At 37.0% G+C, this 24,975-nt stretch overlaps 1 protein-coding gene across 2 annotated transcripts in view; it reads left to right on the top strand.

Annotated features, from left to right (window-relative positions):
• Window positions 1–556: 556 nt before the first annotated feature.
• cacng7a (calcium channel, voltage-dependent, gamma subunit 7a) overlaps window positions 557–24,975 on the top strand; it is a 37,729-nt gene continuing 13,310 nt past the window's right edge. The window contains exons 1-4 of one of the 2 annotated variants that reach the window (XM_042012637.1): window positions 557–790; window positions 17,803–17,998; window positions 19,475–19,561; window positions 23,130–23,270. In XM_042012637.1, coding sequence (XP_041868571.1) covers window positions 17,803–17,998; window positions 19,475–19,561; window positions 23,130–23,270 — 424 coding nt within the window. In that variant the 5' untranslated portion in view covers window positions 557–790. Of the gene's footprint in view, window positions 791–17,802; window positions 17,999–18,272; window positions 18,889–19,474; window positions 19,562–23,129; window positions 23,271–24,975 lie in introns of those variants that run through there. The other variant, XM_042012638.1, reaches the window with a different exon arrangement.

Here is a 24,975-nt window from a genome sequence, read left to right as displayed (position 1 = left end):
TTTGAGAGGTTTTGACTTTTATAGCTTAACATAAACAAAAAACACTTTCAAATGGAACCCAAGGGGTTTCTTTTATTTCTCTTGCTCATTACTGAAGATTAATTTCCACCTCTGTCAATCATTTTTTTCTAGTGGTGGTATGTAGACGAATACAAAATACCATGCATGATATTATGTAGACAAATGCAGTTTATGCAGAAGAATGCACACACACATTTTGACATATTTGGGTGTGTTGCTCACTAATGAGTTACACAACGTTAATAGTTGCTGTACGTCTGAATCAGTCATGCTGTCAGTGTGCATGATGTGTCCTCAATTCCAGCCTGCTGCTCTTCAAGCTGTTTTATGTGCATGTGCGCGTGAGCCTCCTTCTCCCTCTAGCCTACATCACTGCTACCCCACCACCCCCACTCCCCTCTCCTTCACACACATGCATACACACACACCAGTCCCACCTCCCTGTACCCAAACTACAGTGAAGCCAATTCAAGCGATTCTCCGCAGTGCTGAAAGAGCAGAGTGAAGTAAAGAGGGAGAAGGAGGAGGAGGAATAACAGAGGGGGAGCAAAGACAGGAGAAAGCGGGGAGATTTGGGGAAACACTAGACAGGGACGGAGTGTGTGTGTGTGAGTGTGAGAGTGCAAAAGCAGTAGATAGGGTGAGAGAGAGAGAGAGAGATAAGTGGGGAGGGAAAACAGCAAATTCTCTCTCCAGCTCTCCAGGCTTCTGAGTGCGCACAGCATCTCGGCTGCACAGTCCAGCTCCAATTAGCTCTTTTCTCTGCAGGGTGAGTAGCTCTTGCTGCCTTATTTATTTTATTTCATTTTTTTTTAGAATTGCACCTTTTCCCTCTCATTTATGTCTCACGTTTTTATTTTCTATTTTCTTTTAACCCCATGCAAGCAGCCCCATCTCACTCATTGGGCTTCTTGAGGCAGCTCCGCGTCTTTGCTTGCCTTGTCAGGACTTCAGTTGCAGAGAGGAATAATGCTCATGCATGTGACTCTGTATTGGCATACATGCTTGCCTCCCTCATCCGCAAAACAAAAAAAGAAGAAAAAGTCAGGATGACATAAGAGTCTGGGTTGAGGACAGTTGCCGCGTTGACAGCTGCTGATGAGTGTGTCTGCATGCCTGCTTCCTCGCCTGTTAGTGGAAGAATGTGCTGCGCGGTGATTAGTGCGGCGGATTTGGAAAGAAGCTTGCTGTAACGTTGTACTGTATATTCTGAATAGAGTCTGGAGAACAGCAGAGTAAAGCTGCTTCGCTCCCAGTAGCGCGTGGAGGAGAAAGGAGAGGGAGGTGAGGAGGAGGGATGAGGTAAAGTGTGCGGGGATGATGTTAATGTGGACTATGTTGATCTAACAGAGAAAAAGAGAGAGAAAAATTTTTTGGGAGAGACCAGGAGTGAGGCAAATGTGCATGTACATTAGTGTGTATGTGTGTGTGTGTATGTGTGTGTGTGTGTGCGTGTGTGTGTGTGTGTGTCCTCTAGAAAACTCTTCACTCCTTGTTGGGGATCCCTCCTGTGATACATTTCCAGCAGACTGCAGCACTTCTTGCAGGGTGTTTTTTTTTTCTTCTAACAATAAATATTCATCATATCTATCTTTAATATTATGTTTTTCTTTATATAAAAAATGATGGAGGAAAAAGGAGGAAAAGGATTTTCAAGCTATGTTCAGTCTGTATGTTGCTAATTAGGGCTGGCAGAGATCTGCGATGTTCCCTTAAATCAAAAAGAGGATTAAAAAAAAAAGTCCTTAGCCTTGCTGGGAGACGGTTCAGAGGTGTGAACATGCCATGACATAATCACAGAAATGTGTTACTCATGCAAAGATTCCTTCAACACAAAAATTATTTATCCATGTAAAGTTTAATGACAAGATATTGTTGTAATCGTTGTAATGATTTCATGATATTTGGAGGGATCAATGAAAATTACCATGGTTACAATCAGAAAGGCTAGTATAAACCTGGAATCTTTGGAGTCTGGGAACTTTCTCATAATGCTTGTAAAGGACAGGGAATAGCCTCTTTCTCTCTTTTTGTTGTCCACACTATACCTTCCCATTATACAATGAAGCAGGTAAAGTGGACCTTCCCTACCCAGTGGCCACCATCTCTTAGATAACTGTACAGTGATCATTTTAAACAGTGCAACATAGACAAATGAGACCACTTCGCTGGCAAAAACTATTACAAATATATCTACATATAATATAAATAGCAGCTATCATTGTTGTTGTTATTATTAAGGCTATGCAAAAAACTGCAATATGAGTCTCCTATCACCACTGCTATTAAGTCACTGCAATGTTTGTCAGTTTGTGTATAAACTGTGACGGTACCTGGATACTTGTAAATGTGTGAAAGCCAATTCAGCATTCAAACTGAAAGAGTTTTCTTACTACTTCTTATATATAAAATATTAGCTATAATCTTCATATTTTTCAATATTTTTTTTTATAAAAGCAGTACTGGAATCATTTTAGAAATCCTGTGAAAACATTGTGCTCTTTCAAACTAACCAGTTCAACAAACTTCCAGGGAGATAACATGGACTATTTCTTTTTGACTCAGCTATTTTGACATCCTCTATTGATGCTGTAAAATTGTAGTTTTAGATGTTTTTTAAGATGTCTGAGTTTTTATAATTGGTCAGGAATTTAATTTCTGAGAGCAGGTGACATCACAGGTTGTGTGATCCAACCAATGTTTCACTTTTTATATTTGCTGCTGTTTTTATTACTCTTTAAAAATACCAGCTTGACATGCACTATTACCTCTGCAAGACTTTAACACAAAAACAACAGACACTAACATGCACACATACACTTTCACAACCACATTAAGATGTTCATTGTTGAGGATATTGTGTTCAGTTATTTTTGTAGAAAATTGTGTCTAATTCTTTCGAACTCCCATATAATGCAAATCAGGTGTATATATATATATATATATATACACACACAATAGGGTAATGCAAACTAGAGTGTAAGGAAAAAAATAAATAAAAAAGAACTTCTTCTTAAGTAAACTACATTATTTAGTCATATCATCTAGTTATATAGTTATATTAGATTACTAAATAATGATTTGATGCCAAATTATCTCATGATGAAAGTTGCAATGTACATTTAAGCCTCTGATGGTTGATAGATAGCATTGTTAGCCCATCTTCTTTCAATTTTGAGAATTTTCTTTTGTTATAAACCCAGTCTTTCTCCAAAACATTAATCAGCAAATCAGTTTATTAATCCTGTTTAACCTAACTGTTCATGTATGAACAGTTAGGTTAAAAATGGCCCAGGTGTTTAACTCTCCAACTATGTGCACATGATGTGACACAAACGGTAAGAAAATATAAACAGGTGTCTAGAAGGTAAAATTAATATAACATCTTTGTCTGAATTAAAATATATTCTTGACCTTAAATTAGTTTTACAAGTTACATGAATGAGATTTCTACCCTGAATCCACTGTGTAGCATCTCAAGCATCAAAAGATTAAATTTTACAGTTAAGACTGAACACATTTAGCTGGACACACTAATTGTGTTCATTGAAGGAACAAAAGTCATTGAGCAGAAGGTGTTCACAGATCAACTATAGATTTTGTGCTTGAAAAGCACTGCTCATGTTCTTGGATTGAGAGTTTCGGCACAGAAGCTCTAACAGACAAGATGATTCATTTGAAGCTGCATTATTGAACAAAATGGTAAATAACTCATAAAAACATGGCATGGTGGAGTTGAGCATTGTGTGGATAACATACAGTCGTAGTAACGGCACAGAAATTACAGTAAATCTTATAGTCTAGTTAATAAACCAAATAACAGTCTCTACAAGAACATAGACGTGACTTAAATGTAAATTAGGACAAAACAGAGCTTGACAGAAAATATCACATTGTGCATATTTTCTCCTCTTTACACATGTGGCCAGTCAATGCTTGTCAGAGATGTGCTAATGGGAATGTGTGTTTCAGAAAGGCATGATTATCTGATGCTCCTCATCACCCAATTCCGTTGTGGAAAGGTGTGAGCTTTTCTCAAATCTTGCAAGTGTGAAATTGGAGGATTAAAAGGACTCAGAAACAGACCTTTTGTTCCAGTAATATACATAGTCTTTATGCAACATGATTTGCCCTCTTCACTGGGCCTTTCAGGTTCAAGCTCAAGATAACCTATAACCAAAAGAACTTGGATAAAAATAGTCTGAAGATGCAGTAAAATAGTCATTTCCCTTATCAGCCTGTCAGAGCCAAATCTAACCTCAAATACACATGACACTCCATTCAAAGTGAGTGGAAGAGAAGTAGGATGCTGTGATAGAATGCTGGTTTGGACTTCATTAAATATGTGCTGCTGCTGTACACACAAACACTGTAAAAAGAGAATAGTTGAACCAACTTAAATTAAATATTTAAATTAGTAACACATTTTTAAATCAAATTTATGTAAGTTCAGTTATTGTTAATTAAACTCGACAGATTTAAGTCAGCATTTTGACTCAATTTAATGAAAAATCAATGTATAATATTAAAGTTTCCCAAATAAAATATTTTATTTTCCAAATGTATCTTAATATTCACATTATACTTGGCAACACAACATGAAAAGAAAGTATTTAAATTGTATATTTTGAAATTATATTTTGGTTTCTTATGTATTTTACTATAGTAAGAAATATTGAAATAAAAATAAAATACATTGGATGTCAATCAACAGCTTGATTTCTGCAGCTGGACTAACTCAAACACTAAGCTAGGTGGTGGTGGGTTTCTCTTCCTGTACTGTCCAACAACAATGTCTAAATGTTAACATGATGAAAGGCAATAAAACACATAACTCAAACTTATAAGGTAGCAAACACCATCAATTTTCCATGATGCTGTCCAATTCAAGGTTGCAGGGAAGCTGGAGCCTATCCCAGCAATTAGCAGGCGAGAGGCAGAGTACACCCTGGACAGGTCGACAGACCATTGCAGGGCAAACACAGAGCGATGAACATGTTCACATTCACTCCTAGGGCGGATTAATATGCATGTCTTTGGACGGGAGGAGGCCGGAGTACCCAGAGAGAACCCACGCACACGGGGAGGACATACAAACTCCACACAGAAAGGCCCCTGTTACCCCAAAAAGTGCTTTAGAGCAGCTACAACATAAATACTCTTTCAACACATCCAGGCACAGTGTGTGTGTGTGTGTGTGTGTGTGTGTGTGTGTGTGTGTGTGTGTGTGTGTGTGTGTGTGTGTGTGTGTGTGTGACAGACTGTCTATGTGTGAATTGCAAGGACTTCCCTCGGTTTTTCTCTCTTAGCTGTCATTCCCTTTATTCTTCCTCCTCTTCTTCTACTTTTTCTCAGCACATTACTGTAAGTCTTTTTCAGGCACTCCCTCTTTTTCTCCCTCCATCTGTTTTTAAGCCAGCTGCATAAGCTAATTATCTTCATCAGTCCAGTAGTCATTTTACCATCTATAGGTTGGTAAAATGACTACTGGACTGTAGTCTATATAGTGCTTATATCCCAAAGCTTTCCATTGTCTTAACTACTGCTTTGAGAAATGAGAATCTTCTTTAGCTTCTGATAGTCTGCAGCACACTTCAGCTAATTTCCTAGACGTGTCTAAAAAGCATGTTGATGCTTTTTAAAAGATATTGTGTTTCTGGCATTTTCGGAGCAAATGTCTCACTTCATTATCCCTCCATCCCTTCTTTCTCCTCTATTTCTCACACTATTTCCTCTTTTCTTTTTGGCTTGACGCCTTCAGCATTCAGTTTATTTCCACTTTTCAGTTTGTCTCCATAATCCTTTTGACTGCTTTTTATGTCTCATAGCAGAGCTTACAAGTCCTTTTCACAATTATTTTGAGATATATATTTTTTACCCATAGGATGTATTCGACCCTCTCCCCTCTGAATTCCTTCCTTTGTTTTTTTTGTTTTTTTGTTTTTTTTTTTTCCGTCTCTTGCTTCCATCATTTAATCCATGACTCCCCTTGCTGTCCTCATGTTGTCTTCCATTCATGGCATCTTTAAATATCCTCTCTTTTCCTGCCAGTTGGCAAAAGCTTCTCTCTGCTGACAGAGGGACATATTGCCTTCTCAACAGAAAACAACACCCCCACCCCAACCCCAATGCTAGCAAGCAAACCTGGGAACACCATCTGTGGAGCCCTGCCTGGCACCATGGGACGTGGAGTTTCATGATGCTTAGAAGTTGCTTTGCCCTGCTCTGTATTGACCCATGATTGATGCAAAGTCTTTCATTTCTGTGTTGTGTTTCTCCTTTTCAAGTCTTTGCCACTTCTCAGTTCTAGAAGCCAAGATTGCAGTCTCTTGGGGGTCTGATAGTGACTCATTATGGATAAAGTGTGGTGTTTTTGTAACATATTTGTCTTGAAAGTGCACTACTTTCCCACCCTTTAATATGACCTCTTTTTAGAGTAGTGATAGAGCCAAAATATTACCTGATGCCATTTGCAGAACCCTACCCCACAAATTCCCTTAATAAAATTATTTTATTATATAATTCAAATGTTTAGAGATATTTCCATAGATTATAAATTTAATTTAATCAAATTAGGAACCAAATTTTGTCTCCACCACGAGTTGCAAATATCAGGACTGTTATACAATAATAATAATAATAATAATAATATTATTATTATTATTATTATTATTAGAAGAAGAAGAAGAAAAAAAAGAAAGAAAGAAAGAAAGAAAGAAAGAAAGAAAGAAAGAAAGAAAGAAAGAATTTAATTATTTTTAAATTATATTAAATAAAATTGAAACTGTACCCTTCTTATTTGATTTTATTTTCTAAATAAGAAATAATTAATTGTTAATCATCAAAAGCTTATTCTAGAGGGTAATAGTAAGCAGCAGGAAAGACCTTCTGTACCTTTCTATCTTGCAGCATAATTGGAAAAGCCTCTGTCTGACACATTCTGTCATTTCCTCAAAGAATGCAAAGATGCAAAGAATTGTCCTTTATTTTCAGGAGCTTTTGTAGAATGTTTCTCTAGAACAGGGGTCTCCAACTCTGGTCCTTGTGAGCTACTGCCCTGCAGGTTTTAGATGTCTCCTACTACAACACACCTCTGCACAAGCCTGTTAATGACCCAGTGATATGAGTCAGGTGTTGCATCAGGGTAGAATCCAAAACCTGCAGGGCAGTAGCTCATGAGGACCGGAGTTGGAAATCCCTGCTCTAGAAAAGCAGCTCCAGCAGCTCCGGAGTTTTTCCCAGCACAGAACCAGCCTTCCCATCAGTTTGTTCAGTTTCTTTAAAACAGATGGCACTCTCCACCACAGACTTACAGAAGATATGCAACATTTTGGTGCAGACACTAAAGGATCTCAGCTTCTTAAGAAGTAATCTGTACTGTGCGTTCTGGTAGATTTCTTTCTACGTTGGACTTTGTTTCTACGTTGTATTTCCAATCTAGTCTGTTGTCCAGCTGTACTTGTATACCAAATATTTGCACTCCCGGGTATTTTCTTCACAGCTGCATTTTTTTCCAGCCTAATTTGACCAGTGATGTCAACAGATGCTGTTGGAGAATTTGGTGTTAAATTACGTCTAACAATATATTTTAAATCTGTGTTTTATGATTCATTCACTAAATTTATGTATCAAAATAGTTTATGTTCCCTACTAATCCCTTTTTATTACTGATCGGCCTGATTTTTGTTAAAAAAAGGTAAATAACTACCCTCCACTTTAATGAGGACTGTTGAGAGAAGATAAAACCATCTCTTAGACTGAACTGCTCAATAGGCTGCTCATTAAGTAAATGGTCTATTTCCAGAAATGAATTCAGATGTGCAAAGCTTCTGATTAAGGCAACTTATTATTACTCCTACAAAGACAATTCTGTTTTAATTCCTTAATTAGTAACACACACTTCTTCATTAAGTTGGGTTACACTTATGGTTTTTGAAAGCCTCCAATACAATTAAACAGAATTATTAATAAACCAACATAAAAAACTGTAAGGTGTGCTCAGGGGTGCACTATGAAGGCAGTTAATTTAAAGAGTAAAAACACTGAATAAATTGTAACCCACCAACATGTAAATCATTGTGTTGTAAATGGTACTGAAGGAGGAGGGGGCCACAGCTTCAGGTTTGTTAGGAATCAGTTAGCAGAAAGAAAATTACTGATACAATACCAGGACAAAGACAATAGTCAAGATTTATCTGATAAAATTTGAGAATATGTTCAGAGTGAACGATGGTGGACCAGGAGACCTCATCTGTTTGAAATCTGTTTAAACAGAAGTAAGCAAGAGCTAGAAAGAGATAGAGGGAGAAAAAATCTATCTACTTTTTAAAAATGTTTGGTTGGATTCAAAGCATGTGGTGAACAGGGAACTTGTGTATTGTATTTTCACATTTTGACAAACTATTGACATCTTGCAGATGGTTTGCTGGCACCTGTAACAACACCAAACTACCTTTTTTCTTTTCTTCTCAGACATAATAGTCTGTGTTCACATGGCAGCAAAAGGTTCCTGTAAAGGCAGAGTACACAAAGGATTTTGAACAAAAAGTCTAAACACAGAATAGAATTAAAGTGACAGTCGAGGCGACAATATAAAGCACAAATATTGATAATTTTGTTAAAATACAACAAACAAACATAAGATGTGAAAAAAAAGAAAACAACAAATAGTGTGGTTGAGTGGGAATAAAGTATTTAGCTATAAGAAAGGAGAAACAAGGTAGTTAATTCAATTAAAGTTTGGATTTCAGCACCGCAGTAGTGGACAGCTCCCAATATACTTCAACTGGTTTCTTTACCAATTAACCCTTGTAAAAAAATGTATGTATTACCTCAGTTTTTTAAAACCAATACACAACAGAAACTATTTACATATTTCCACTTTTCTTCGTGATTCTTTCTGCATGTTTTGCTATTTACAGTCACTTATGCTACTTTTTACCCACTATCCCCACAAAACCAACTCAACTTGCTGCTTTGTGCCATCATGCAGAAACATACACATGCAAAAAAGTGCACAAACATCTTCTTGGCTTTATTCCAGCCATAGAGGACCATCATTTTTGTTTTTTGTTTCTTTTCTTCTTTCAGACAGACGTAGAACTTTCTGCTCATTTGTTCATCTTTGGCTGCTTTTAATTGGACATCACCATCATTTTCAGCTATAGAATCAGTTGAAAGCTTGAAGTGGCTTCATCATGATTTCTGGGTCAAAATTGAGGTCACTTAGCAACACAGTGGTGATAACGATCATCTGTTATTATAAAAATGTGATAAATAATCATGTTATAATGGATTACATGTTGTGGATTTACCAGATTCTCAGAATAATCGCAACATTTTTCAGCTAAAATTGTAAACTTCTGGGTGGGATTTAAATGCTTGGAAAACTTCCAACGTTACATTCCTAAAGGGTAAGATGTCCATCACAATTTACCCCAAAGAGTTACACAATACCAATGTTTTTAGTGAAGTTTTTAGTGAAGATGTAATCGCTTCAAGAAATGTGTGCATCCACAGAAAACCACTGAATGCTGTAGTATATACTGTATGCCAGGGCTGTAAATGGGGCTGTAATACTGCTACAGAAATACATAAAAAAAGACTAGGACTTAGCGCAGTTCCCAACCCGGGGTACAGCATCCCCCAAGGGGGTCCTCAAAGAGTACAGAATGTCCCTGAGGCTTTGACCATTCAGAGCTGTCAGATTCATTGTGATTAAGAATTAAGACCATGTCCACACAGAAACAAGCTGAAGTTTCTTAATCATCTAGACATTTTGTTCACATGGAACTGGCGTTTAAACCAGACCCCAAAGTGAATAAATGAGGGCCATCAAAATCTTCTGTACAATATTTTAACATGTGTATCTAAATGAATAAATAAGGCCACTTATAAGGCTATAACTTGTGAATCCAATCTACAACTGGGGTTTAGTCAGGTCAGTAAGCAGGTGGAGCTACAGTAGTGAAACACTTCACGTCTGTCCTGGTAACCTTGATTTTTCCTGCAGCATCTAATTAATAAAACATGTCTGAGAAACACCACAGAGCAGATTATTTGTCCCTATTAAAAACAAAAGACGAAAAGAACAAAGTAAGGCTATATGTTGTGAATTTAACTTTGACTTCATCGAAGGCTGACTGGAGTCAACCAGAGAACAGTATTTATGAAAGCATAAAATCAAGTATGTTTTCAGCACAGGGTGGGGCAGGAGGTCCATGGCTGTTTAGTATTTGCATGAAGGGGGTCCTCAAGGGAAATAGGTTGGGAACTACTTACATGAAACATGCACATAAACTCTTGCTGACAGGGTTTACACATGAGCGTTAAGGGAGAGATGGGTTAATGGGGTGATCAGGAATAAATGCGTATGGATTGTAATCACCAAAACAAAACAATGCCATTTTTAGATTAACATATTTTAGCACCCAGTTTCCAAAATACCAGAAGAGGTTTTTTTTCTAAACAAAAAAGTGTAAAGTTAATTGGCTTAAAGTATGTATTCTTACAGGATCAAGTTACAAATGCTCATGAATCCATTTTCAGTGGGTGAGTGGCAGCTGTGCTTTAAAGGAACCCTCTGAAATGATTGGCAAAATATGAGAAAACAACAACATGACCTACTTTACACACTTCAGAAAAGCCAAGTTATTGCTGCCAACTGAATGGTAATAAACCCAGATTAATTTTAAGCATATTTGTCCTCTGAGGAAGATTTTTGTTTTATTACAAACTTTGCTTTGTTTAAAACTTCAAAATGTGTACAGTGCAACATAATAATAGAAACATGATTTCATTAATCAAATTTTGATGGAACAAGTTTGTTTCCTTTAAATGTAAAAAAAAGTCCCATGTCATGAGTCGTCAGGATTGTATGTCCTCCTGCAAATAAGCTACATTTTCAATTTTCTTATTCACTCCATTTATTTACCTTTAGCTATTACCTTATTTCATTCTTCAAGCCACTCTTAATTTTTTCACTTTCACCCATCTTTACTCCCTGTGCAGCATTCCACTTTTCCCTTTATGATTAGACCACCAGTCTCTTTCACCATCCATCCATCCTTTCTGGTTTTCCTCTTTCATTCTTATCTTTATGCTGTTTCCCTCCAGTCCACTTCCCAGTTTTCCACCTCCTTGTGCTTTCACCCGTGTCCTTAGCCTCCACCCCGTTCCCTCCTCAAGTTTCTTCCCCCATTTTCCTCTCATTCCCTCTTTCCCTCATCAGTATCTCAGACTGTTTGTTCCTAAGCCCCCCTGCTCCATTCATCTGTAATTCATTACATCATGTCTACTCTTGGGTTTTCCCCTGCATACACATAATTTGTTAGCAGCCAATGCAGCATGGGAATTGTGGTGATATTGTCAGGGCTTAAACTACAAAGAAGACCTCATCCCAGCTTATTTGTTGTCTGCTATCTCAGTAAAAACAGGCCTTGTTCAGCGTGTGTGAGCACTTGTGTTACTCGTGCAGTAAGGGCATGAATCTGTTTACACGTTTTTTTTTTTCCTTTTGGGAACAAACAACATTTCCCTACAATATAAATCATTAAACTTGTAAAGACTCGGTAGAAGTTTAGGGTGTGGTTAATTTGAAGATGGGATGACGGTGACAGCTGAGGATAGGCATGGAATGACAGTGATTGGATGCAGGATAAGTTTCCTTGAAGAAAGATTTTTAGTTGGTGTGATGTGTCCTCTGGAGTGGCAGGAAAGTGATTGTGTGAAATTTTGTTTTCCAGTGATGTATTTCTTGAGGATAATGCCTTCCTCTGGCTACGATTAATTTTCAGAGTGTTGTTAACTCAAACACCAGCTGTCCACATGTTGTGTTGAGTTTTTGGATTTGTGGTATTCTCTTTTCTAGTTTTCATCATATGGTTATTTTTGGTTTGGTTTTCTCGTTATGTTTTGTATATTAAAATCAAGTCCTTATTTTCCTCTCCAACATGTTCTGCTCCCCACACACCTGCATTCAGTTACTAATTATCACACCTGCACTTTGTTCCTAATTACCTCCCTCAGTTTATATAGTGTCAAGTTTACCATTTCTTCCTTCATGTTAGTTTTTCTTTGTCCAGCTAGGAATGGTGAAACCAAAGCCTCATGAAACACAAGTCAGTTTGACACAAATGACATGAGCTCGATGCACTTCGTCTGATACATTCAAAAACAGAGTTGCTGAGGCTTCATGACCTCATTACTGTCATGCAGCTCCTTGTCTCATCTTTTGACTCTGTGTTTAATAAAATATGTTCTCACTCCATGTTACTGCATTTATATATCAGTGTTAAATTGTCAAACTTGGAGTTTTTAAACAGTAAAAGTAGATTTTTTAATTCCCAAAGCCAATATTTTAATGTGATTCTTTTAATTTGAAATGATGAATAATCGTCACTAAAATATCCTCAAAAACTTTTGGTTTGTAAAATCACTTTAAAAACACTGACTGACAAGCTCAGCCCCTTCGAAATCCCTGAGAGCAGCTCGACACACATAGATGGCACAACAAGGCTTCAGTTGGTTTAGTCACATGACTTGTGGCATGCCTAAGCAACATTTCGAAACAACACTTGCAACACTTCTGGTTCATGAAATCAAGGCAATGTTGAACAGATAGGCACGAGCATAAGATCACCAGTCTATACCACCTGCTGCTCATTGTCTTTAAATTATGTGACACTATGATGTCCCCGTTTTGTTTCATAAGAATGTATTTGACTTTCTTAACCTCCCTGCCCTCTGAGACTGCATCTGTGTCATCTTCACCATCTTGAACATGCATCAGTAATGGCTTCCCTTGTTGATTTACACAATTGGCATTATATCACAAAAATTAAAGGAGAAAATCTATGTATCAGGCAGTTAAAAAAAAACACCATATTTTAGTGTGTCCGATCATGTTATGGCAGCTCACATTTAAGAAAAGCCATACCTCTGACTGTCCACTCAGACCTGAAGAAGTAGCCTTATCTGACTCTGTTCTTTTTTAATGTATTTCACTTATTATTATTATTATTATTATTATTATTATTTACACTAATGAACTAAAACACGCAAAATAACTAAAATTGTTCTGAATGCCATCGGTGTACCAATATTTCTTGATGCTTGGAACACACAGACCCACATTGTTTAGATTTTTCTTAGCACCAACACACCTGACTTCTATGATGGCTTGTTAACAAGCTGTTTCAGAGCTTGATGACAAGCTAATGAGTTCCCCTTTCATTTAAATCATGTGTGACAAAGCAGGGAAACATCTGCAACACAGAGCAGTTATACTGGGACTCGGAATCAAAGCTTTATACAGTAAAACATGACAGAAAAGTTCCAAACCCCCACAATACATGCAGTATAACAAACAAAAAACTGAGGTTAACAAAGGCATTTAACTTTTAGGGGTTAATAGATTCAAAGTGTGAAAGGTTTCAGGAAGCGGGACATTAAAACAAAGATTACTAAAGTCAGATTTTCTACTTAACTGCTGTGTGTTTTTAAAAAGGACTCCTGCTCTGTGAAGCAAATTCATCGTATTTTAAAAAATCTGTACAAATATTGCAGTTGGCCAAAGAATGTAAAGCACAAAAAAATACAAATTTTGGTAAAACAGTATCAGTAAAATAAAATGATAAACTTTTTCTAGTTTCGAGTGAATATTTTCAATAGCATGTCCTTCGTTTTGCAGTTCAGTACAAACTTTAACAATGGTCACATGGCCAAACTTGTCAACCAGAATTTAAAACTATCCTCATTTAACAGTCATTATACTCGTGGGTTTTAGTCAACACAATGAGAGGCAAAATGAAGCATTTAAAGCCAAAAGGGTGAGACGGTTATCAGACGTCTGCAGGTTCTCAGCTGTCTCTTCAGTTCTGAGTGGAGGATGGATTTGTGTGTTTTGACACCGGAGTGCAGAGCGTCTGACTGCCTCTTCATGTTGAGACTGACATTTTCAGCACTAAAACTGATGCTTATTTACACAAGCTAAGCACAAATCACTTCTGTCTTAGTCAGAGGGAGTGACTTTTCTCGTCAACTATGTTTTTGATAGTGTCAACTTCCTGTCACTGATGTATTGTTGGAGTGTGCAAACAGCAGGAAGTCACTCTCATCTCCCTTTGTCTTTTTTACTCATAACCTGACTGCATGTTCTGAGGCAAGTTTTCATTTATTGTTGAGAGGATTGCATTTGGTTTGACATTAAGATTCTTTTTTTTTTTTTTCTTGTTTTTATAAAACACAATTCAGTGTTTCACTGTCTGGCTTCAACCCAAACACCTTCTCACATGTTTCTGAAATAAATGACCTATCTACAAACTAAGTAATTTAAAACCCTATGGGGAAGCCTACCTCAATTTTATTGACTTGTAGAGACTTACGGATCACATTTCCATTAAATTTCTCTTCTTTGCATGTTTTGGTTCATCCAAATATGGTACTAATGAGCAATTGCACACACACAGACACAATTTTGTTTGAATGAAAGACTTATAAGCAAACTTGAATGGGAGTCAAGATCCGATGCAATCCGCTGGTGTTCTTAGCTAGGCTTTTTTTTCTTTAGGAATTGGCTCGTATAAAAAGTGATTGGATCAAAATGAAATGGCTTGAATTATTTTGTTTGTAAAGTTTCCTGAGATGACATTGTTGTGAATTGGCGCTATATAAATAAAGCTTGAATTGAACTCATGAGTAAGTGTGAGAATCTTCAGGGAGACTGCTGAATGTACCCTGCAAAGTCTAAAAGGAGTGAGGAGGTCACGCCTCACTGTCATCCTGCCTGACAGCCACTTTCTTTGTACATCTTATCTGTTCAGTTGTGATCTTGTCTATTGAGCTCATTCTGTCCTCAGCTGGTCTCTTATCAGCTTTTTGCTCTCTCAGCCTCCCCTCCCAAGCTCTTGAACCTTTTGTATAACACTGTTTTGAATATTGACTTTTGAAATTTTCTGTACTTTTTTTTTTTTTTACTTTTTAGCCAGCCAATTATAAACTCATAAAATCTTAATCCAGCAATACTTGAGCACTCGATTAAGTCTGGAAATGTAGCTAATATCCATTTTACCAAAAAGTATAAATTCAGAAAATGAACTCATCTTGACAAAGCCTTATTTTATCCAGCAGGAGGTGACCTAAGTTCAGTAATAGACAGAGAACCTTTCGGTCTTTCAAACTGTGGTCTGTTTGTTTGGCTGTCATAAATCCAGGTGGTTGTGGAGTTATCCACCTGGGATTTCTGGAGATTCTCACATCTCACTCAGGCTTAAAAGCACTTGAGAAATCAAAGAACATGATCCTCATCATGCTGCCAGATTTGTCCAGATGAGAGCGGGCTCACTAAGACAGGTAGAGGATGGCGTCTTCAACCCCAAGCCCATTACAATATGCAAACTATAATGGGTTCTGTAAGGTGTTCACCTCCTTTTTGAGGTGATCCAACAGTCCCTCAAGGAATTTTATGGTGTATTATATTAGGGCAACTAGTCTGGAGTATAATTCAGATGATTGCACTTTTTAATTTTTTTTAGGTATTAGAACAAGGCAGGAGTTTTCCCATCACACAGGAACCTTTTCCTGACTCAGGCTAATTTTGAAGAGGTGCTATTGAATCCAGCATAGGTGTTTTGCTCAGGTATTCTGAACCCTGAGGCTGACACCCTCTGTACCTGCAGCTTTTTCCGGTTCAGTCTCTCCAGCTGCTTGAAACAGGAAACAAAAAGGCCAGAGGTGGAGGCAGAAAAGGTCTCATTGTGTTCTGATGTGGAGGGAAGAGAGGCTGTGATAAGGTCCAGAAGCTGGAAGGGGGTGTGGTCTGTTTACCTTGAGCCAAAAGAGGAACATTGTTCTGAACTGAACCTATTAAAGAATATGATAGTGAGACTTCCTTAATAATTGCTTTAACAAACTTTAACAAAAAGGAGAAAAATTAAAGATGCAGTTCTTGAGAGAGTTATATACTGTATTTTATGAAATCTTTGTCATGTAGCTTCTGGAACTTAGAACTTTTTATTCTTTAGGCAGCAAAAAAAAAAAAAAAACAAGAAGTATTTCATACACACATGCCTGTGACAATAACTTTTGCTTCAACAGTTTGCACTATAATAACTTCAGTAGTCTGCCAAATAATCCCATTAAGACCCAATGCAAGCTGGATATTTATATTTAGTAATGTTTCTCCATTTGTAAATAGCTAACTGATGGACAAATGCCACACTATGTCCAAATAATGAGGAAAAAAGGTTTTAGAAAGACCCAGGCTTGCTTGCTTGCTTGTTTGTTTGTTTGTTTGTTTTCAAACCCGTGCCTGTGTTTAGCAGAGCAGCACTGTGGAACAGAGTTTGGGTTCTGGATTGCTCTTGAGCAGAACATGATGCGTCACATCTGTTAGATCAGAAGAGTCCACAGCATGGTGAACGAGACCTCCATTTTGACTGGATGAATGAGGAGCTACTGTATGTCTGTGTGTGTGAGAGAGGAGGGGGTGTTGCTCAGTGTGTCAACAGCTGAGGTCATGCGTGGCAGAGGCAGCTTTTCTGCCACCTAGTGAGTAACAAGCTGCACTGCATGGTACCTGGAAACCTGACTAACTGGTCTTTCTGCTGGTTTCCAGAACCTCATCAAATGATCCATGTATTTTACTTGAAATTTTTTGTTTTACAACAAATTAATAAAAAATAATAAAAAAGAACGTTATCCACATAAATACCAACATCTATAACAATCATAGTAAAGAAATAATTGAATACACAATAATATATATATATATATATATATATATATATATATATATATATATATATATAAACAGGATAAAGTTGAGGACAGAGGATATTTCCAAAGTGATATATACGATGCATCATTGTGAGAGGACAAACTCGACAGATTACTGGATAAAATCTGCAGAAATTGATTTGCATCGTGGCACCAAAAGGATAATGAAACATTTAAAGTCACACGTCGTTGTCTCAGAATAAAGATTTAAAGCATTTATTTTTCATTTTGAGTTGCCATCAGTCTGGAAAATCTTTTATGTGCCAGTTTGCTGAAGCAAACCAAATCATTCACTTTTAATCTCTTACATCTTTTCAACAGCAAGTCAAAATCCTCTTCTAATTGGAAGTGACAATTGATCAATGCCTGGTTGAATGAATTAAAATCAAATTTACTTCTAAAGTTAATTATCATATCTGAATTTTTTAAGTAAACCAGACTCAAATTATAGGTTTAAAATGAACTTTTTGCCATAAATTGCTGTTTACCTTATTCAATAATTGACAATCTCCTTCCTCGTCTTTTTTCATCAAACTGTAAACGAGAACTTTTATTTATTTATTTACTTTATCCAAGTGTTCATGCTTACTGTCAAATGTATTTATCTGTGTTTAAAAGAAAAATAATTACTTTGGATTGTTTGCTGTTTTTTGCACACTTTCATTCTTTCATGTCATAAGAACCAGGATACAGTGATTTATATATTTATTTATATGTCTTTATAAAGAGTAAAACCAGTCATTCTCCAAAGCTGTGTTCCTGTAATACAGTTAGTGAACAATTAAACAAAAGAAAATCAATAAATTGGTTTTTGTATGCCGCTTTGTCCCCTTTTGCTGTTTTGAACGTCCCCTCACAAATCTTAATGAAAATATCCATTTCTCTGTTTCATTTTGTTCTCCTTCTTTTTTCATTGATTTAATAATAAAAATAATAAATAAATCCTCCTCATCTTGCATGTGAATCCCCACTAAAACCATGCCAAATCTTTCTTTTTCTCTTCAGATGAGTTCGTTCAGTACGAGGGCTCTGACGCTGCTCTCGTCTGTTTTTGGAGCCTGTGGTTTGTTGCTGGTGGGCGTTGCTGTGTCAACAGACTACTGGCTGCTGATGGAGGAAGGTATCGTCCTGCAGCAGAATCAGACCACTGAGGTCAAGATGGCGCTGCACTCCGGCCTGTGGAGGGTGTGTTTTGTGGCAGGTCAGCAAAAATTTCAAGCTGATATTCACAAATTTCAGTTACATTTATTCTTCTTTTGTATGTTTGCCAGTGTAAACTTCACATGTTTTGTGTTGCATTTCTTCTCTACAGGGTAAGCTGGTGCAACAGCTTACCATTTTCACACTTGATTAGTTTTTAATTTTTGGTTCATTTCACTTCAATAATCCTGCAGGTCCATTTGTCCAAGGTTTTTTTTTTTAAAACACTGCAGTTGAAATAAAACATTTGGAGTTTCCTTTAAGGGCAAATGGAGACACATTTATGGTCAGTTGGAGTGCTTAATTAAAGATTGTGCATTTAAAAGAGGAGGTCCTTCTCTCATTTCATTTAATCAGAAAATATGGACAATAAAAGCATATGTGAAGCAAAACTGCCTTACTTGCTTATTTGCAAGAAAAAGCAGGTGTTCCTTCAAGGTGCATGACTCGCTTCCATCTATTTGTTTTTCAGTGCTCATTGTAGAAAAATGAAAAACTTTCAGGCGTCTGACTGAATCTTCTCTATTTTGCAATGTGCTTTAAAAGAATTTTAGCCATATTTTTTGTGTTGGTCAGGGAGAAATTGTGAAAAATATCTGGATATCTTTACAAGACATCAGTGTTCTAATTGCATGCAGCCATTTAGCACAGGCTGACTACCAACCATTAGGTTTAGAGTGTGTGACTAAGGATAAAATATTGACTGAAAAATTCACCTGCAGTGAGTTATTCTGCTTTTACTGGTAATTGTGTTGTTTCAGCGGCAGGGCAGACACACACATAACTGTCCTTTTTTGCAGTAGCTGTCTGTATGTTTCGGGTCATGATGGTGTCGCTCTGGGGGGTCGGCCATGTTTGTGTTCCCCTGATGTCTGATGCTTTGTACAAAAGGTCAGAGGAGGAAAACGCTGGTGGCATTTTGAATGGCCAAGTGTGTGCTGGTGTGTGGGTGAAAAAAGGAGGAGCCATATCATATTTGTCTGTGTTTATGCATTACTTTGTTGGCATATTTTTGTGTAGATGTCTGCATTTGTGCATGTGTGTGTCCTTTCTCTGTGACCACACTTTGAGGTTAATCATTGCGTATGTATTCAGCCCTTCTCTTTCAGCTTAGACCTTGTTTTTCCTCCTAAACCTCCTGACCTCCATCTGTCTGCAGCTCTTTTCTTTTTATTCTTGCAATTCAATTCTCATTTTCTATTTCTCTCCTTGTTATCTTTTCTGGTATCTTGATTCTTTCTCACATTTGTTTTGTCTGAATCTCTGTCTCCTGTGTCACTCACTCTCACTCACATATGTTTTTTTTTTTTTTTACCTTTTAGTTTTTTTTATTGCTTAGCGATTCATCTCTATGTTAATACTTTCTTTTTGTTTGTGACCAAAAAAGACCCCAATAAGACCTTGTCAACTGTTCATCTGTGAATTTATTTATGTATTGTTTTCCATAGCAAACTGTTCACCTTTTATTTTTCCTCAGGACCTGAGAAAGGCAGATGTGTGGCATCAGAGTATTTCACAGAGCCAGAGATAGAGATCACGACAGAAAACACAGCCAATATACTGAGTAAGTCACATTAATACTTATATTTGACTTATTTGAGTAAACCCATCAGCCATTGTTATGACTTCACCTCCATCTTCCTAATTTGCAGGGAAATAAAGTTTAAAGGGACAGTGTGTAACAGTTACTGACATCTAGTGGTAACAATGGGTACTGTATTTCCTGGACTATAAGTCAAACTTTTTTTCATAATTTGGTTGGTCCTATGACTTATAGTCAGGCGTGACTCAATATACAGTCAAAATATATATAATTTAGCATGTTTTTAAATGTTAATTCATACTGACTAACATGAACCAAGGAGTAAACCCTACCGAGGGTGCTCTAGCCTTGTGACAACTATTTGCTGCTTGTTGTTCAGAGTTGTGAGTTGTTCAGATGCGAAACCAAGAATGAAGAACTCAATGGAATCAGTAATGTGGAATGAGATCGGAAGCTAGGAGAACTTGTTTACCAGTAACTTGCTTGTTGGACTCAAGCTCGCTAATTTATGTTAATTTAGCCCATTCAGCCACCCAGGTATATTCTTTATGCAATTGTGTAAGAGGATAACTGTTAATGGGTGATGTTAACATACCTATCCAGCCTGTTGGTCTGTGTGCTATTGTGTAGTTGTGAATAACTTGCCTTTCCAGATTTTGTGAAAAAGATTTCTACGTAAATGGGAATTTTAGTCCAGTGTGACTATATGTTTTTCCTCTTCATTTCATATTTTTTACTAATGCGATATGTACTCCCGAGTGACTTATAATCCAGAAAATATGGTATAAAAATTATTTCAAATACCAAGCGCAGTGGACAGTGGCTGTCAGTGGTCAAAATTCTTCTAAACGGGAACATGTTTTCATCTGTGAGTGGATCAGATGGCCTCGGGTGCAGCAATGACTACACTACACGATGTCTGTACTGCCTTCTACGTGCCTTTTAAGACGTTACTTATGCCAAAAAATGCTCTGATCAAATTGAGCAGGTACTGAAGTTTTAAAGCTCAGAAGGTTCAAACAAAGGCCTTTCTGTTTGGAGTCTGCATGTTCTGCCCGTGTATGCATAGGTTCTCTCGGGTACTCTAGCTTTCTACCATCATCCAAAAACATACATATTAGGTTAATTGGTCAGTCTTAAAAAAGTCTCCCTAGGAGTGAGTGTAAGCATGAATGGTTGTTTGTATCTCTGTGTTAGCCCTGGGATGGACTGGTGACCTGTGCAGGTGTACCTGTAATGGCGGGTTACAAACCAATGACTTGGTGCATACCACCATCTACTGAACTGGAGTGTCCTTTATTCATTTCTTCTGACAATTTTGTCAAATTCGTTATAATGTTCAGCTGTTTAGATAGCAAATTATCTTTATTGCCCTCTTTTCCCAAAACAAGCCACAGTTGGTCATTTCTTGGATTTAAAAGTGGGTTAATCTCTTCCCGCTCTCAGGAATGTGTTTTATTTTTGTGTTTAAATAAACATTTTTTGATGGATGATGTTCACTTTAAAAGTAAACATCACCCATCAAATCCAAACAGATCCACAGAAGATTCAAAAGGATTACTTTAAGAGGAATGAGTTAAAAATTGACAGACTGGGTCCGGGATGTAGAGGGTACACAAAGGATAGCCAGTCCAAAAATGTGGCAAGGTGACAAAAATTTACTCCGAGTTCCATTGCCACTTCACCATCTTAAAATAAAACTATTCATAGTATATGTAATCTAACTACTACATTCAGAATACTGATATATAAGTGATCATTTAAAAGTAGAAAGCCCAACATCTGCTAACAAATACTCTCCACATGTCTTTACCCAGGCAGCAAACCCTTCATAACATAAGGCATTGCAGTCTACTTCTATTTGCAACCTGCAGCATTCTGTCAGCAAAACAAAATAAACAAGCAAGCGGAACAAGACTACTGTGCGACATTGCTTGTAATACCAAACAAGCAAAACAACCTGTGAAGAACAGTGTTCATTTTTAAAAAACTGTGCATACTGAATAGATTTTTCATTAAATAAGTAGCTAAATGTATTCTGAGTGCTCAGCTAAGTTCCCCACGGACTTCTTTGTCTCGGAGCTCTTTTAATGATTTAAGATGTTGACACTATGAACTGGTGTTTAAAGTGTTCACCCCTCTGCAGTTTGTTCTGCCTCTTTGAAGTAAAGCACACAGTTTTAAAGACATTGAGGGGAGGATGTGAACGGTTAAACACTAGATAAATATCCCAAGGTGGGCGCACAAGTCATAACACTGCGGCAGCAGAGTGGGAGAAGCTGGTGAATAAATTATAATCCTTACTCAATGGCCCCGGGTGAGCGCCAGCGGACTTCCACATAGTAAAAATGTAAACAATACCCTTAGATACTGACTACACTTAAATACATATATTATTAAAGAAATTCAGTAAAAAAAAAAAAAAAAAAAAAAACCTTCTAGTATAACAACTGGGCTGGAGTTTCTCTTTGAATCAAGCTTTGTCTCCCTGTAAAATAATTCTGCCTGGTGCACACATAACGATATTTGGACTGTATTTGTCCTGATTTTGCCTCCTCCCGACCTTGGACGGCGAACACCCGATCATCGTGAGATTTCCCTGTCCAAATATCATTTGGTCTGTGGTGTGTTATGAGCCGATTTGTCCTGATAATCCCAAGAATCATTTCCTGGGCTCCAGTACCTCTCAGAGCACGTCTCCCTGAGGGACTAACAGCCACCTACAAGCAGAGCTTGTTTTTGGAGGAGCTGGGTAGAACCATGGTGAGCCTCCTAATGAAGTACCAGCTGCAGCAGCTACCATGAAATCCAATCGCCCTACCAAAGAATTTTCAGTGCCATAGACAATACTGTTACAAGTGGCAGCAGTGGCTCAGGTGATAGAGCAGGTCGTGATACTGTCTTCCTCCACAGTACATGCTCATGTGGCATATGTTGATGCAGACATAACTTACAGTGTAATGGTATCAAAACGCTGTATGACCTTTGTCAAGGGAGCAAGTGCATATGTGAGGTACATGTGCTTGTGTGTATGTGTAAGGATTTTATACTTGAAATAATAAATTATGGACTTTGTAGGTGGGGATGTGATGTATTTCTGTGTATAGGCAAATGTATTGCATGTACATGTCCAAATGTTTGGACTGTATTTAACAAAAGAACCCCAGGAAGAATCACTGCAGCTGGTTGTTGCAGGTTAATGGGGCTCCAAATAAAGAATAAATGAAGGTTATAAAATAGCATATTTGTCATTTAACATGTAAAAATAGGCCCCACAGTGCTTCACACAGGAAAAACAAGCTGCAATAACAGGTGGAAACTTGTATTTATTAGTTAAGTAAATTATTTAGGTGAAACTACACCAAAAATGGATAAAACACTAAACATGGAAAGATAATTAGGTCACATATTCTGACCAGTAAGGAAACATAATTTTTGTTGTTTTCATGTAACTCACTGTCTTTGCCTTGAATCTTTGACATTAAGAAAGGAGCTGGGACTTCAATAATTTCTCTTTTACATTTTAGTTTTCCTCATGTTCATTCCATTTTATATTTTTCATAGTAACTCTCCCACATTTGTCTTCCAGAAATGGTTCGGACTGCCACTCCCTTCCCCATGGTCTCTCTGCTCTTTGTCTTCACTGCGTTTGTCATCAGCAACATTGGCCACATCCGGCCACAGCGCACCATCCTCGCATTTGTTTCCGGAATATTCTTCATATTGTCAGGTAAAGTGCATGTGCACCAGGCATAAACAATGAAAAGGTGGGGGGGTCTGGAATATTTTTAATGTATAGTTTTAACTCTCAGATAATAAAAACCCTGAAATAAGAATTAAATTATAAATCTTCTACAAAGTGGGTTTGGGAACAATCAAACCTCAGAGAATTCTAATTTAGTATCTTTTTAGGGAAAAACCACATGCTGCATCATTTTCTTGTCACAGATTGGTTTTTGTTCCCAGTTATTCTGCTGTCTTGTCTTTGCAAAACAGCCTCAGAGAGCAGCTGTCAGAATTGGTGGATTGAGGGTCTGTGGAGAGTAAATGAGTTTTTAGTTGTACAAAAAGAAACTTACTCTCTGGTTTGAAGTGAACTTCATCCAACTAATGAAACATATGCACATAATTTCCAGAACATTGTTTTATAGGTTCTCTCACAGCTTTACGATCAAATTATTAAACCTCCTCTGCCGCTCTTGAGTCAGTCTCATTTTGCCTAACTTTAAATTACTTGGTCTTAAAAAAAAAAAAAACACCATATGAAAGATTTAAAGGTTATCTCCTCACGAAAAGATAAAAAAAAAGCTTAAGATTAAGTAATGGCTCAGGTTATCGTCTTTGTGATGACATTGTCACCTTTTTTTTAAGTTTCACTGCTTTGCAGTTGCAAAGGTGCTTTGATTTCTGCAGCAACACTGACATTTTTTAGCTTTTTTCCCTGCTTTTATCAAAGAATACAGTGAGTGCAAACAAATTACATCACAGTAATAGAAGAGATAATCACAAAATACAAGCACATGTTTATAAAGGATTTATAAAAACATTATTTATATAGCACTTTCCCCATACATGACAACTCAAAGTGCCTAAATAAACCATCAAAAGTGAGTTATTAAAGTGAAAAAGCTTTTGGCTTCTCAGTTTAATAATGACACACGTATCTAAACATACATGAACAGAAAAGCATGCGTGTAATTGAGGTAGATTGAGTACATTTTACTCATTTCCACTGACAAGTAATTTTGAAGAAGCTGTTGAAACATCTGCATTATATAAAGGTAAGATGAAAGAAAAGAGTAATGAAAGTGGACTTGCTCCATTCAAAATTCTTTTTTAGACATTTGGTACAATTTGGACATTAATGTATTCAAAATACCTTAAAATGAAATAATCTCAGTCTATCTTTCATATAAATTTACACCCATACATATGAATAGATTAGCAAGTTTTCTAATGCCTGAGATATTTCATCTTTAAACAATTATTACGAGACAAAATCAATAGATATAGATAGATCAATCAATACAAGGAAATATTAACAAGTTTAAGAAAAAATGCAGAATGCAACTTTTATAATTTAATGGAATATTAAAAAATTCAATAAAAAATCTGAGAAAATGTGGGGTTTTATACAAGTTCATTTATACAATTAGATGCTCAAAAATTGCAAATATTTAAGAGAATGTCTAGATAGAGATGAGTTTAGATGTACCTGCTAAAGTTTTTTGTCCATATGCAACCGGTGCTTTGGGTACCCGAGAAAACAATTTTTTAAACCAGGTGTCAATGATTCTGAAAATCTCGCCATTTTGTTTCTGTGTAACAAACCCATACATACGTTTTTCTTAAACCGATAAACTAACCTTTCCCTGAACTGCATGCACAACCTCTCCCAGCAGCTACAATATTGGTGGGTTACAGGGTTTTGTTTG

The sequence above is a fragment of the Melanotaenia boesemani genome, chromosome 17 (assembly GCF_017639745.1).
Source record: "Melanotaenia boesemani isolate fMelBoe1 chromosome 17, fMelBoe1.pri, whole genome shotgun sequence".
Taxonomy (NCBI): Eukaryota; Metazoa; Chordata; class Actinopteri; order Atheriniformes; family Melanotaeniidae; genus Melanotaenia; species Melanotaenia boesemani.
Note: the sequence above shows the minus strand (reverse complement) of the source record. Positions and strands in the feature narration are given on the sequence as shown.